General features: G+C 35.4%; 2 protein-coding genes across 3 annotated transcripts; one reads left to right on the top strand and one right to left on the bottom strand.

Moving 5' to 3' along the window:
- Window positions 1-355: 355 nt before the first annotated feature.
- On the bottom strand, window positions 356-12054 carry LOC125234503 (pleckstrin homology domain-containing family F member 2-like). 2 transcript variants are annotated; one of them, XM_048140768.1, is made up of 9 exons: window positions 11963-12054; window positions 11715-11779; window positions 11265-11466; window positions 6155-6280; window positions 5160-5266; window positions 4386-4554; window positions 3430-3527; window positions 2353-2428; window positions 356-1274 (listed from the first exon to the last, which is right to left on the bottom strand). In XM_048140768.1, exons 1-8 carry the CDS (start codon window positions 11976-11978, stop codon window positions 2369-2371), a joined length of 843 nt encoding a protein of 280 aa, XP_047996725.1. In that variant the 5' UTR covers window positions 11979-12054; the 3' UTR covers window positions 356-1274; window positions 2353-2368. The 2 variants fall into 2 exon arrangements, with proteins under 2 accessions (XP_047996725.1, XP_047996723.1); XM_048140766.1 differs by lacking the exon at window positions 2353-2428.
- Window positions 12055-12695: 641 nt separating this feature from the next.
- Window positions 12696-14035, top strand: LOC125234691 (ribonuclease kappa-B-like). The gene is made up of 3 exons (XM_048141037.1): window positions 12696-12856; window positions 12937-13059; window positions 13384-14035. Exons 1-3 carry the CDS (start codon window positions 12782-12784, stop codon window positions 13483-13485), a joined length of 300 nt encoding a protein of 99 aa, XP_047996994.1. The 5' UTR covers window positions 12696-12781; the 3' UTR covers window positions 13486-14035.
- Window positions 14036-14183: the final 148 nt, after the last annotated feature.

Below are 14183 nucleotides of genomic sequence, written 5' to 3' on the forward strand. Positions count from 1 at the left end.
ATGACAAGCGGTAAGAGATTTCCTACAATCTGATTTATAACGTCACTATGGCATAGTTCTACAGTGGCCTAGGGTTCCAATTGGTTGACTGTACATTGCTTTAAATTTAAAATGTTTCATCGTTAAAACGATGTAAACCTAGTCTGAGTTTAAAGTCGAAATAGTCAAAAACACTTAGATAAGTAGTACCTTTTTATAATGCAAACTTTCAACGACCGACCTACAGACAGGAGTGATTTTATTAATTACAAATACAAATACAAATAATTTATTAATAAAAACATAATTGTACAGTGATTGTTCTTAAAGGCTAAGAATTGTTATACATATAAGAGATGTTTTATACACAATTAATTGACGTGAACTTTGTCCTACGGCCGTCGGCCGTTTGCGTCGGCCGAACAATTACTCGCAAATATTATAAAACAGATAGTAATAAAAAAAAAATACTGGAATTTATAGGTGTAATTAGAAGTTGTACTAATGAATATAAATAAGATCAAAACATGTATTTAGAAAATAGAAAAAATACATGAACTAAACTTCCAAATATTCATTAGGTATGAATTTATTGTTTTTAGTACTATAACAATGTTATTACTACTCAATGCTGTGACATCATTTAACATGTTCACTGCCCAATGTCACCACGTAACGGTAACGGCTAGTATTACAAACGGGTTAACAATTCAATGTGGGACAGTGAACGTGTTAATTCAATTTATCTAAGGAATTCTGAGCGCACACATAACGTGCAGTCTTTATCAAATTTTGTACACATCTAACAGTATAAGAAAATAATAAAATTAACAAATGTGGTTACAAAAATGATATGGATTAATTCCATCAATTAATTCCACCAGTTAAAATAAATAAATAAAAGAAAACAGCTTTCGCTGAATCCTATTCATAAGACATGTAAATATTTTACTTTTGCTCCTGAAGGTTAAATAATCCTATTTTAGGCGCCCTATAAAGAAACCAGCATTCTTAAATAATAGGGACTTCGGACGCTACTAAATAGATTATTTACTATTTATCTTACCAAAACTTTTATAATAAAATCAAGATGGTTTTTATAAAGAACGGCGATCATTTGAAGTGACGATTGGACCGTAGCCACGCGCATCTGTTGACGTCTTTGTTGGTAAAAGGGTTAAAAGTTCTGGTAAGACAAGTTCGGAGCTATTTCTAACATCTGCTCACTTGGCGGAATCCTTGGACGAATGGTTGTTGGTCTCTTCAGTCTTATCACCATCACCATAGAATTTTGGCTGAAACATGACAATCAATGTAAAGTGGGTGTATTCCAAAGAGTAGTATATAATATATATGGTGTATTCTAACTTGCCATGGGTACATTTGTGTCTTTGAGTACACCAGTCGGTCATAGCCAACAAAGGTTACGGTATCCGGGAGCACGGCAGTGCCCCCGCCAAGTCGAGCAAAATGAAATTAACCTGATAATGAATGATCCTGATACAAAAGATTCTGTATCTAATATATCTATTAAAAATAGCCACAGAGGGCGCAGAGGTTAGTAAAATACAGACATCGGGTATATAATGGGGGCGGTCAATATAGGCATATTAATTTTAATTTGGCAAAGAACAACGTTTTCTTTTGTAATTGTAGTGAGATTTTACTATGACATATCGACGGCCTCAGAAAGATAAAGGAGTCTTATAGTAGGTATGTAAAATGATGTATCTAATGCTATGCACGATTACATAATAAAATGAAATAATGGTGGAGACTTCGCCAAAATTGCCCAATCACTCTGCAGCTCTCTCTTCGGAATAGAAAGAAAGGAGATGCAGAGTAGTTTTTGCGCAAAACGAAGCGAATTTCATATAGAAGTTGCCATGAAAGTATGTAATGAATAATGTAAAAAAAAGTGAGAGCAAAATATGGAAAAGAGGATAGCTAAAAGATGGAAGTAAGTAAACATGTGACGTATGATAAGACTTGCAGGACGTTAAACAATCTAAAGTAAGAGTGCTAAGCACAAATAATTCAGTACATTGACCTTTTCTATCACTATCACACTCGCATATATATCGAATTTAAACTGCATGTGCGACAGAGATAGAAACAACGTTTTTTGTGCTTATCGTCCTTACTCAACACGATTCAATCAAGACTCAAAGCAAAACTGCAACAACTGATGAGTAGTAACACAATACAAACGAAATTATTTACAAATAAAACCTTAAAAAATCGAAATAAATAGCTCCAGAATTGTTGAAATGTCTAGTTTTCTAAAAAAGAGCTTTTTAAAAACCCAACGAAAACAAAACACAAATAAACTCAAATCACCAAAGTGCCGAAGCATGAATGAGCTTCACTTACTCAATCTGAATTTGTACTATACTGTTGTGACTTTACTGCCAAATCCATTTTTGACACCGTTATAACTTGTAAAACCCTAGAAATAAACAATCATTGGTATTCAAAGTCTTTATAAATAAAATAAAGAAGGGTTAATTTTACATATAAAGCTGAAAATATCACACACATACATATACACACATATACAAATATAGGTGAAAAACTTAAGAAAGTCACCTGTTGTATGTGTGAGTGACGTGTTCGAATAGGCGTTTGTTTTGTTTGTGTTACTAATTTTAAATATGTGTTCTCTATTCGAACACGTCACTCACACATACAACAGGTGACTTTCTTAAGTTTTTCACCTTTTACTACTTATATTATATGGCAGTCAGCATTCAATATTCAAGTACTATTAAGTATTCTTTGAAGAGTACCTAAGCGTGGACTGATTAAAAATAATAACTCTTTATAGTTTTACACCCTTATTCATAAACGTACTCTAAAGTTATCAAGCCGATAAAGTTCGTTTGTCCCTTTCCGACGTATTGGTGTGATAGAAAAGGACAAACGGACTTTATCGGATTAATAACTTTAGAGTACGTTTATGAATAAGGGGGTTTATATCATAGCATTGATTCAGTTAGGGTTCAGCACGGGAAGCATGGTCGCGCGATAGACGATAAAATATCAGGCCGTCTCTATCGCACTTACAAATAGTGCGATAGGGACGGCCTGCTATTTTATCGTCTATCGCGCGACCATGCTTCCCGTGCTGAAGCTGATACTGCGGAAAGCAATGTCTCGGGCACACGGTTAAGCCGTATAGACAATATCATAGATTAAATATAAGAAGATCATACCATCCCATGCATTAAAATGCGACCGCCTAAGTACGCGCATACACTACACCACACATAGATGGCGCTACAAAAAATGTCTTGTAGCTTTCGATTATACTTTGTAGATGGCGTTAAGTGTCACTTTTGACATAGATTTATGGCCCGAAAGTGACACTGAGACGGTTTGATGCAACCGACCCTTAGTTCTGTGCAACTGACGGACATAGCTTGATAAACGATGTGAGTACGTGCTTACCTCGTCGTGCTTCTCCTCGGTGCGGTCGTCGTCGTCGTCGCTGTCGTCGTCGGCCGACGAGTCGCCGCCCGATCCGGCGTTGTCCGACGACGGCTTCACTGGAATGTTACGGTCAGTTGATAAACAATTCAGATGCGGAATGGATCAGAGGGTACTTCGAACCATGTGTTGCCATCCTGTCAGTCACGTACGAATTTAGAAGATATAGGCAGGCTAATACAACCAAATAAAAATAAGAGGTCAGAAGAGAGGCAGGCAACATGTGGAACGAGGTTCTCTGTAAACTCTCAGACGGTTTTACGAAATTGTGTTAGTTCGCAACTCTAGTAATTTAGTTAGATCATAGATTAAAAATATAAGAAGATCATACCATCCCATACATTAAAATGCGACCGCCTAAGAACGCGCATACACAACACCACACATAGATGGCGCCACAAAAAATGCCTTGTTGCCATAGATTATTTGTAGATTGGTGTTAAGTGTCACTTTCGAGCCATAAATCTATGTAAAAAGTGACACTTAACGCCCTCTACAAGTATAATTGAAAGCTACAAGACATTTTTTTTGTGGCGCCATCTATGTGTGGTGTAGTGTATGCGCGGTTTTTAGGCGGTTGCATTTTAATGTATGGAATGGTATGATCTTCTTATATTTAATCTATGATTACTTGATTAGGTACATTCGTTTTTCAGGTTAGGACTGACCCATTCCAGTCGTAGCCTACACGCGCAGAGGTTTCTCAATTTGCCCGCGAAGTACGAGCTTGGACGAGCACGGCCCGCAGACCTCAGACTCTTAGCACAGTATAACAAGCGTACTGGCGGAGTAGGAGAGATTCATGCTCTCTGCTGACGTACGTAGCTTTGGCTACACGGTCACAATTTGGGCCAGTTCAAACGGGCTCTGCTCTTGATTATGTCATTCTTTTGTTTTGTTAATAAAACAGAACTTACCGGGCGTGTTAGCAGGCTGGTTAGGCTGGTTGGGACGGGCCCGTTCCCTAGTCAGCTCGTCGTAGCACTGCAGGCACACGCGGAGCGGCTTCTCGCTCTGACCGCGAAGTACGAACCGCTTGGACGAGCACGGCCCGCACACCACAGAGCCGCATTTGCGACAATGATGCTGTAACACAAAAACATGAATGCTAGTTGATCGCAATCAAATGTCGATTTCAATGTAAGTCCTTGACTTTACGATACCTAACAATAGAGAGTATGTCACCGAGAGATAGACTACCCGTCCTTATGTCATTAATACAGTTAGAAGAAGACGTGTCATCTATCTCGCGGCGACATACTCTCGCGGCCATCATGTGCTAGGCCTACAGTTTTAACAATACATTTGTGAGTTCCCTCGATTCCTCATTAATTTCGTCTTCAGACTCGAACATATTTCAGTTCTTCGACAGTCCAAGACACGCACGATTACAGCAGCGTGCCATCAAGCGGTTATAGTTTTGTTTAAATAGCGCGGTTATCATACTGGTGTAGGAATTGGATGCCATGACAGTATCAAAGCGAGACAGTTCGACGTACATACATTGAGCCTTTCCATCCTTAGTAGGTTTGTTACCCGTGCACATGATAAGGTAAGAAGTCGAATATAAATTAATCAAAATATGCTAAAAATAATTGCACATTTGCGTAGGATTCCCACACGAGTGCACACAATAGTGTTGTTCTTGTATGAATATTAAGTTCATACATAGCTAATATATGTGTACTTACTCTCCTGTTGAGGACAGTGAACTGTGTCTTCTTGCAGTGCATGCAGATGGAGGCCTCATTGTCGGGCACCCACACTGCGGCGTGCTCAGATGGTGGCTGCTTTCCGCCTGTGAACATAATTATACATTAGGAATGCGGTCTCTCTTTTGGGAAAATTCTATGGTACTGTTTACTGCCTATCAAAATGTCTGTCACCGTTAAAACATAACGTATTTTTTCGGGTTTAAATAATAATAATAATATAATAAATAAATATTGGGGACATCTTACACAGATCAATTTAGCCCCAAATTAAGCAAAGCTTGTACTATGGGTGCTAAGCGACGATATACATACTTAAATAGATAAATGCATACTTATATACACAGAAAACAACCATGACTCAGGAACGAATATCTGAGCTCATCACACAAATAAATGCCCTTACCGGGATTCGAACCCAGGTCCGCGGCTTAGCAGGCAGGGTCACTACCAACTGAGCCAGACCGGTCGTCAAAAATGGGATATGGTTTCATTAATGGGATAGTTCACTGGGGAATACTGAGTGACGTTATCTTTATCAATGTTCGGCAAATTAACGATTAATCTCGGTAGATAATTACGTGAGTTGCTCCGTTGGGTACGGGTTATTCCTAAATCACCACTGGTTAACTTCTGGGGTTTTTCCCCAATAATTACTATCTAGGCGCATTTAGCGCTAGTTACTGGGAATACCAGCACACTGTAAGCTTAACATAAGTAAATTACAAGCATGTACATTTGCTCACAACAACACATGGCCATTACAAATGGGCCATAGGATGTTGCCGTGCAGATACAAAATTACAAATACAAGCTTTAGATTAAACAGTTGTTCCTTAGGTCTAGGTTTTCTCTTATAACTCAGAAGTGGACAGAGTGGAGATAGGGGTCTGATAGTTACATTGCTGTTTGACCATCCCAGAGCATGGTGATGAGTTAGGGATCAAGTCACATATAATGGACACTAGACTTACTTTTCCTGAGCAAGTCCTCTATGCATTTCTCTATATGCGCCATCCATTCTTCCTTCTCGGTAGCCGTGGCAGCGTACACCGCGAACGACTTGGACGCCGTGCGGATAAGCCAGCCGTTGCGGTATTCTGAAAATAAGAAGAGTGGTTAAACTATCGATTTGTGTGATGGTTATTTATAAAGATTACAATAAATAGTGGGAATAAGACTACCGAAAATAATTTTCTGTCAGAAATTACAGTTTTGTTTTAAGGTTTTGCTGATATGTAATTTTCTAGTATCTACGTTTTTTCTGTATGCAAATTATTCTAATACATGGCCTTCACCTGTTTCCATCAACAGATCAGCTCAATGATATCACCATATTACATTGTGATCCTTTTCATTTTGAAAGGTTAATTATGATTAGCTAATCACGACACGTTGTCGTTTGCTTCTACGACCCATTTTTGCTACATACGGGGAAATCCGGAAATCCATGTTATCAGATACGACGGAGCGCTACCGATACCGCCGTAGCTCAGCAGTGAATGTGTTACAAATTACAAATCGTTTAAAGCGTACACATAATAATTTAATCATATAAAGACATATTTTGGCTTTCCATAGAATTATAAAAATACTAAGCTACGTTATTTTATCATATCAAGTCCAAATACATTATCACTTCACTCCCCTTTTTTTAACGATGTTGACTTAACACAACAAGAATGTGCCAATGTAAATAACACCTTGTTACGGCCAAATTAAGCTGCACTTTTGGATGGTGTCAAGTGTAAGGTCAACAAGATAGTGTAAGTATTGATCTTGATATGTTTATTTGTTTATTTGGTCACGTTCCTACTAATACCTATCCGAAATAAGTACACATCCGTAAATTTGTACCATTTTGATATCAAGTTAACTGACAATTTAGAAAAAAAAATATCTGGGACAATGTTACATGAATTAACCTAGCCAAAAAACTAAGCACAGCTTGTAGCAGTTAATAATATATATCTGTTATTTATCAAATATATGTGTACCTACAATCAAACTATTATCCATACTAGCTTTTGCCCACGGCTTCGCTCGCGTTAGAAAGAGACAAAAAGTAATAGCCTATGTCACTCTCCGGTTGTCTATTGTTTGCCCGACAGTCATTTAACATAATAATCATATGCCCGAATCTAACTTGCCTAAATTTCATTTGCCCGAATGATTTGTTTACCATAAAAATTGTATGACATACTGGTTGTTTATCCGAACATTACCTTCCATAATCATACAATGCCATACTATTTGTTAGCCATATTATTAAGTGCAATAATATGGTTTAATATAATATTCCAACGCCATAAGCAATTATTGCCATATTAATTGTTGCCCATATTATTACCTAACCTACTTTCTGATAGCAGTTTCATTTTCCAGGGGGTCACAGTTCTAACCTAACCTACTTTTCAAGCAGTTTCATTTTCCAGGGGGTCACAGATCTAACTTACCTAATCTACTTTCTGATAGCAGTTTCATTTTCTAGGGGGTCGCAGTTCTAACCTAACCTACTTTCTGATAGCATTTTCATTTTCCAGGGGGTTACAGTTCTAACCTAACCTAACCTACTTTTCAAGCAGTTTCATTTTCCAGGGGGTCACAGTTCTAACCTAACCTAACCTACTTTCTGATAGCAGTTTCATTTTCCAGGGGGTCACAGTTCTAACCTAACCTACTTTCTAATAGCAGTTTTATTTTCCAGGGGGTCACAGTTCTAACCTAACCTAACCTACTTTCTGATAGCAGATTCATTCTCTAGTACTTCTAGTAGTGTCGTCTCTGTGATAATTACGCATTTCGATGATTCTGCCAAATCACATTATGGAAATTGACTTTTCTGGTCGCTAAATTGGATGACAAATGATGGTATGGAATGTGGTAATTACTGATTTCGATCATTCTGACAAATGACATTATGGAAACTGACTTCATGGGAAACAAAGTTTCTGACACTTGATTAATATAGTAAACAATGATTATGGCATAAGATGTTATGAGAAACAATATTATGATTGTTGAATAGGGTGGCAAATAAAATTATGGCAAATGAAATTCTGACAAATGCGGGTATCCCGTCACTCTCCACCCCTTCAACTATCTCCACTTAAAAAATCACGTCAATTCGTCGCTCCGTTTTGCCGTGAAAGACGGACAAACAAACAGACACACACACTTTCCCATTTATAATATTAGTATGGATATGGACAAGCATGCTATCATGATGTTATATTCCCGAGTGAAGTAAGTGAATTGTTGGGTTCTTAGGCTTTATCAAAGATCTCACTGACCCCAAAGGTCTGAGGAGCACACTTTTAGAACCCCATTTCCCACTTTTTTCCTTTAATTTAAAAACATGTACTTTTAGAGCAAAAACCAATGTATTTTGGTTCTTATGATTACATAGTTAGGTGATATAAATAAGCATCAGCTGGTTACTTGATAGAAGCCATAGAACTGTTGTGGATAATTTAAGTGCCAAATTAAGTTAAGTCTGAAGGTGATTCATGCACATAATTTTGATTTGGAAGTAATTACATGTCAAAATCATTATCAAACACAATTGATATTATTTATGTGTTAGTGGTATTTATAAATATGCCATTGATCACTATACCTAGATATTTTTCTAGCACGAACAAAGTGACACTAGTGACTTCCTTCTGATATTTAGTTCATCAATAATTTACATTATAATATGTCATTAATTATTATAATTTTATTATGTCATTAATTATTGCCGTGGCACTGGATCTTGAGTAGTTTCATGTGCTCTGCCTACCCCGCTAAGGGAATATAGGTTTGAATTTACGTGTATATAACATTAATGTTTTATACAAATGTCACATGTTTAAAAAGAAATGGACAATAATAATAAAACGAACCATATTTTAATAGTTTACATAAGTTCTTACTTTACTTTTCAAGATTTTAGAGGTGTTAGGCTATTTTATCGATAAAAGGATTGTGGATATTTTTATTTTGTCAAGCACTTACAATTTGATGTTCATGCCAGAAAAATATCTAGGTATATTTATCACAATTTACACTAGTTCCATTCATAAGTTGTTTACAGATTATGTTTACAGATTACAGATTGTTACATGAATATAAATAAAAAATATAGAACCAAATCTATCTAATTACAATAACATTTTTTTGGGACTTTCCTTAAAGAAGGGTTCACAAGGAGAATAAGGTTTCTTCAGGCATGAAACCCCACATTTAGTGAAAAAATCATATAATACAATTGCATCAGTGTAGCACCAACATGATACCTACATACATTTACATTGATAAGAATAAAATTATATTACCTATGATTCATCACACTGATTCATACTTCCTAACTTGTATTAAATATTTGTATTTGTATGCTTGGGACAGTTGCTGAGCTATACTAATAATGAGGATTCAGTACCACCATGAAAATTATTAGATAGATAAAAGATATATAAATAAATAACTCTTTGAGTTCATATTAAACTTGAACAGTTTTTAACGTCCCACACAAACGACGGGGTGTTATAAGTTTGACGTGTCTGTCTGTGTGTTTTTCTGTCTGTCTGTCTGTGGCATCGAGCTCCCGAGCGGATGAACCGATTTAGATTTAGTTTTTTTGTCTGTAAGCTGAGTTAGTCGGGAGTGTTCTTAGCCATGTTTCATGAAAATCGGTCTACTACGTTGCGATCGGGGGTTTTTTTATAATTTTAATTTTGTGGTTAGGTTATTATAAATTTATTAGTTAATCTCCCCTTTTTATTTTGATGAGTGTTAGTTTGTAGGTGTTACTATAGTATTTAAGTTTACTCAAGTTATCCCCAAATTGAGCTAGGCCCCACCAACTGTAAACTTTAGGACTTTATTCTTGGCCATCTTAAAAAGGCCAAAAAAAACTGTTGGTGCTTAGATTTCATGGTAGTTTCATGGCCCACTCAATATTTACTCACAGACCATAGTTTTGGGAATGCATTTTTCTACAAACAAAAAAATAAAAAAGTACTAAAGGTCAGAAAATATAATGAAATACAAACAGCTAAACTAAAATCCATAATCCTACGGACCAAATTGACAAGTAAGTGTGAACAAATGTTGCCACAGTTTGGCCAGTGTCGTTCTTATCAATATTAAAATTATTATTACACCGTAGATTTAAGGTGCACCCAGACGATACAATCAAATTGGCAATTTGATATTTTAATCAATATACCAACTTTTTTTGTGATTTCGACAGATCGTAAGGTCTGTAGATCCCTAATTAGATATAAAATGTTAATTTCAAACCAGCAATAATGTAAATGAAATTTATATATTTATTATGATAGTTTATTGAATCTTTACAAATGAATTATTACAATAATTATTGTGTTACAGCCGAAAGATGAAAAGATTGCGTAAATCACATAATAAAAACCGAGGACAAAATGTTACAACTCGACCATTTAGTTTACAATGTCTCGGATCGTTTTATTATAAATGTAACTGATGATGATGATGATGATGAAGATGACGAAATAACGGAGCTTGGAAATGAATAATATTTTATAATAAAGACTACTCATTGTCGGACAACATATTTTTTTTACTTACTGGTTTGGATACCTTTTTATGCTATAAAACTAGTGGGTAAAAACGCATTTTATCCATCCACTACCTCGAAAACCGAACAAACCAAAATGTTTACCTTGTATTTAAAAGTAACATTCGTATTTTTTTGATTTAAACTAGTCTGTTATTTGTAGTTTACAACTTGTCGATATATTGTTATCGACATATACCCTTCACTATTTTTATTTCACTGTTCCTGGTAACATTTCATATGTCAGTCATTTGTCAATTTAGTCCGCAGAATTGTGAATTTTAGTTTAGCATACATATTAAGGCAGACAGTAGATGCTTGTAAACCCTAAAACTGAATATAAAATCAAGATCTAACTAGGTAAGAGAAGTAATGTAACAACTGTCGCACATGTCTTTAGTTTTAACAAAAGTAAGTGCTTGTTATCATATAGCTTAGGTATATAAACAAAACCATGTTTGCATCTAAACTGTTAAGCAAATATTGAATTCGCAAATACTTACGTCCATCATCCTTTAAAGCTTCCAGTTTCACTTCTTCTAGTGGAATGACATGTTGCTTGTTGCATTTCTTCTTGTTTATAACAATGTTTCCATAGACCAGAATGTCATTGAAAAGGAAGAACTGACGAGCTTTCGGTTTCTTCCTGCACATTTTGGTTAAGACACCCTCTCCCACAAGCACTCTGCCCTGTTCTGCCAATGGCTGGAAAATTAGCAGTAAAGTGTTTCAGCCATAGTTATAATGTAGGTCTTCCACAAGAAAAATTATGTTCAGTAAAAATGGCACATATGTAACACTCTTATGAAAAAAGCTGGAACCAAATTTGCCTTTTGTGCCACAGACTTATCTGAGTTAGTTGTCTGATAACAAGAGTAGAGTAGATAGCATTAGCAAACTTCGAAAGTTTTACATAGTTTTCAAGCCAATCCTAATGCTTCGAATTGCCTTACCTGTCCCGAACTGCCGAAGCAGTTCTCCACCATAGCAATTCTTCTTGCATTTGCCTCACTATTTACTGAAAAAATAAGTACAATCTAAGTACAGTAATTTGCGGTACAAAATCAAAGTTTGACGTCAAACTGAGGGGGCATACAATGACAGTAATAAACTTGATATAACAACCAAAAGTTACTGGTGCACACTTTTTTACATCGATAGTAAGATGGGATTATTTTGATTTGAAAATTAAATTACGTACCCAAACGATCCACCATTATTAAATTTTATTTTGAGTTTCAGATTCCGTCAAGAATATGTGTCATTCATTCACGCAAAATGTTTACAGTGTTTCCATATCAAAAAAATACAAGTATAGGCGTATTTTTAAATAATTGTTGTTTTGCGTTAATTTATTCATACTAGTTTTGTTAGTACTATTTCTACTATCTTTTTTGGTAAAACGTGGGTAAAAAACAAGATTATTAACTTTTGTACAATTTATTGCTGATATTTTACGGCTTTACGGTTTTGAGCGGTTTCAGGTATTATTAACCCATGACTACACTATGCCTCTCCATACGTCATGGCAAAATTATCGTAATCTTCGGATTACTTCGGATATTTGGCTACAACCAGCTACAACGGACATAAACTCTGTCAAACAAGTCTGTCTGTAAATAAGAACAAAGAATACTATATGCATCCTTTTCTTTAGGTTGATAGAGAAAAGGATACCTATAGTTTTCTTTGTTCTTATTCACTGACAGACTTGTTTGACAGAGTATAGTAATGACATCTCTTTTACGCTCAATGCCAAAGTCGTAAGCAATACGTAGTATCTTCTTAGTAGTTTGTGGTCGCAAGTGTTAAAGAATTTTTAATGGCTGGTTGAAGCCTTGTGCTTGAATTCCGTATGTGTAAAACGTGCTTAAAAATCATAGACACAGCTATGCTATTTGCCGTGTACCAAAAACAATTTCAGATCATGTGAGGGAACATCTATTTTTTGACACTAGCTGACAGATATTGGTCGATAATTCCCATATATTTGTTCGTAAATTCTAAATAAACGAGCAAAATGGCTTTCACAATCTGCGGCCCTAAACTGTCCCTATGTGGGCTTGTATTGAGTGTGTGGGGGATCATCCAGTTGGTAAGTAAAGGACTCAAGTTTAATGTGTTTTCCTTATGAACTTGTCGGCTGTGATCTCAACTAAATCTTGAACGTTTCAGACTCTGATGGGCGTTTTCTACTATATCAGAGCAGTAGCTTTGCTAGAGGACCTTCCCCTTGAAGAGGGCGCTCATAGTAGCATTGATCATTTCATCACAGAAGTGGAAACTGGATATGATCAGGTGAGCCCTAATCCTAATTCATTTGTCTGTAGTTGCTTTAATATACGTTTGTCTGTTATAGTTCCTATTTAGGATTTGTTATTATGGGCAGGGTGACACATTTTGTGAACATATTGAGTTATACATGCTTGAAGAAATGTAACTATACTATAATCATGTGACTAAAATGGAATGTGAATATTATTCTCTCACAGAAGCTACAATTGATTCAATGAATGAGACTGATGTGATCACCCAAGTATTTCATGAACAAAATTTTGTATGAATAACTAAAATCTTAAAGGGTTGTATATGGTATAAATAAAACTAACTATATATTTTCAGAATGCCTACAACTGCTGGATTGCGGCTCTGCTCTATGTAATCACGCTGGTAATCTCTGGACACCAATTCTGGATGAACAACCGTTCCTCAGTTAGCATGTAAATACAATATTGGTGTGAAAGTGTTATCGCTGTTTCTATAGTTCACATTGGTAATAGACATTAAGTCCAATAGTGAGCTGTAGAAACACAGCTATGTGTTGCAAAACTGCTCCTAGCAACTCCATTCCATTAATAATTTATTGAATGAGCATTTGAATCTTGTAAACATAGAGGTGTAAAAAAACTTGTTTTGAAATGTTTTACAATTCAGAAACATCCATGATTAGCATTATCCTTACCACCAAGTTATAATAACAATTTCTAATGAATATGAATGGTAATTATTCTAAGTGGAAATGTTATTTTGTTTTAATCAAAATGTTCTATTGTATAGTCTCAAACAACATGTAACTTTATAATTGAAAAAGTAATTTATTTAAAATCCACATATCCACTTATATCCATATATATTATGAATCATTGAAATCAACATGGCATACTTGTGGAATTTAATTATAATAAGTATTATTGCTGTTAAATTGTACATAATGATTATCCCTTGTACATTACGAAAGGCTTAGTTTTTCTTGAATAAACATATTAATGTTAGATTTGTTGTGTATTTTTAATTATTTTCCTTTGAAAGTATTTTTAATGTTTTTATATGTATACCATATGAAGCTAATTTTTTGTACCTGGATTTTAATCTAGACCATTTTATTTAGCAAAAAGTTTGTAAGATTTAATAATATTCTGAAG

Source organism: Leguminivora glycinivorella, chromosome 16 (assembly GCF_023078275.1).
Source record: "Leguminivora glycinivorella isolate SPB_JAAS2020 chromosome 16, LegGlyc_1.1, whole genome shotgun sequence".
In the NCBI taxonomy this organism is placed as follows: Eukaryota; Metazoa; Arthropoda; class Insecta; order Lepidoptera; family Tortricidae; genus Leguminivora; species Leguminivora glycinivorella.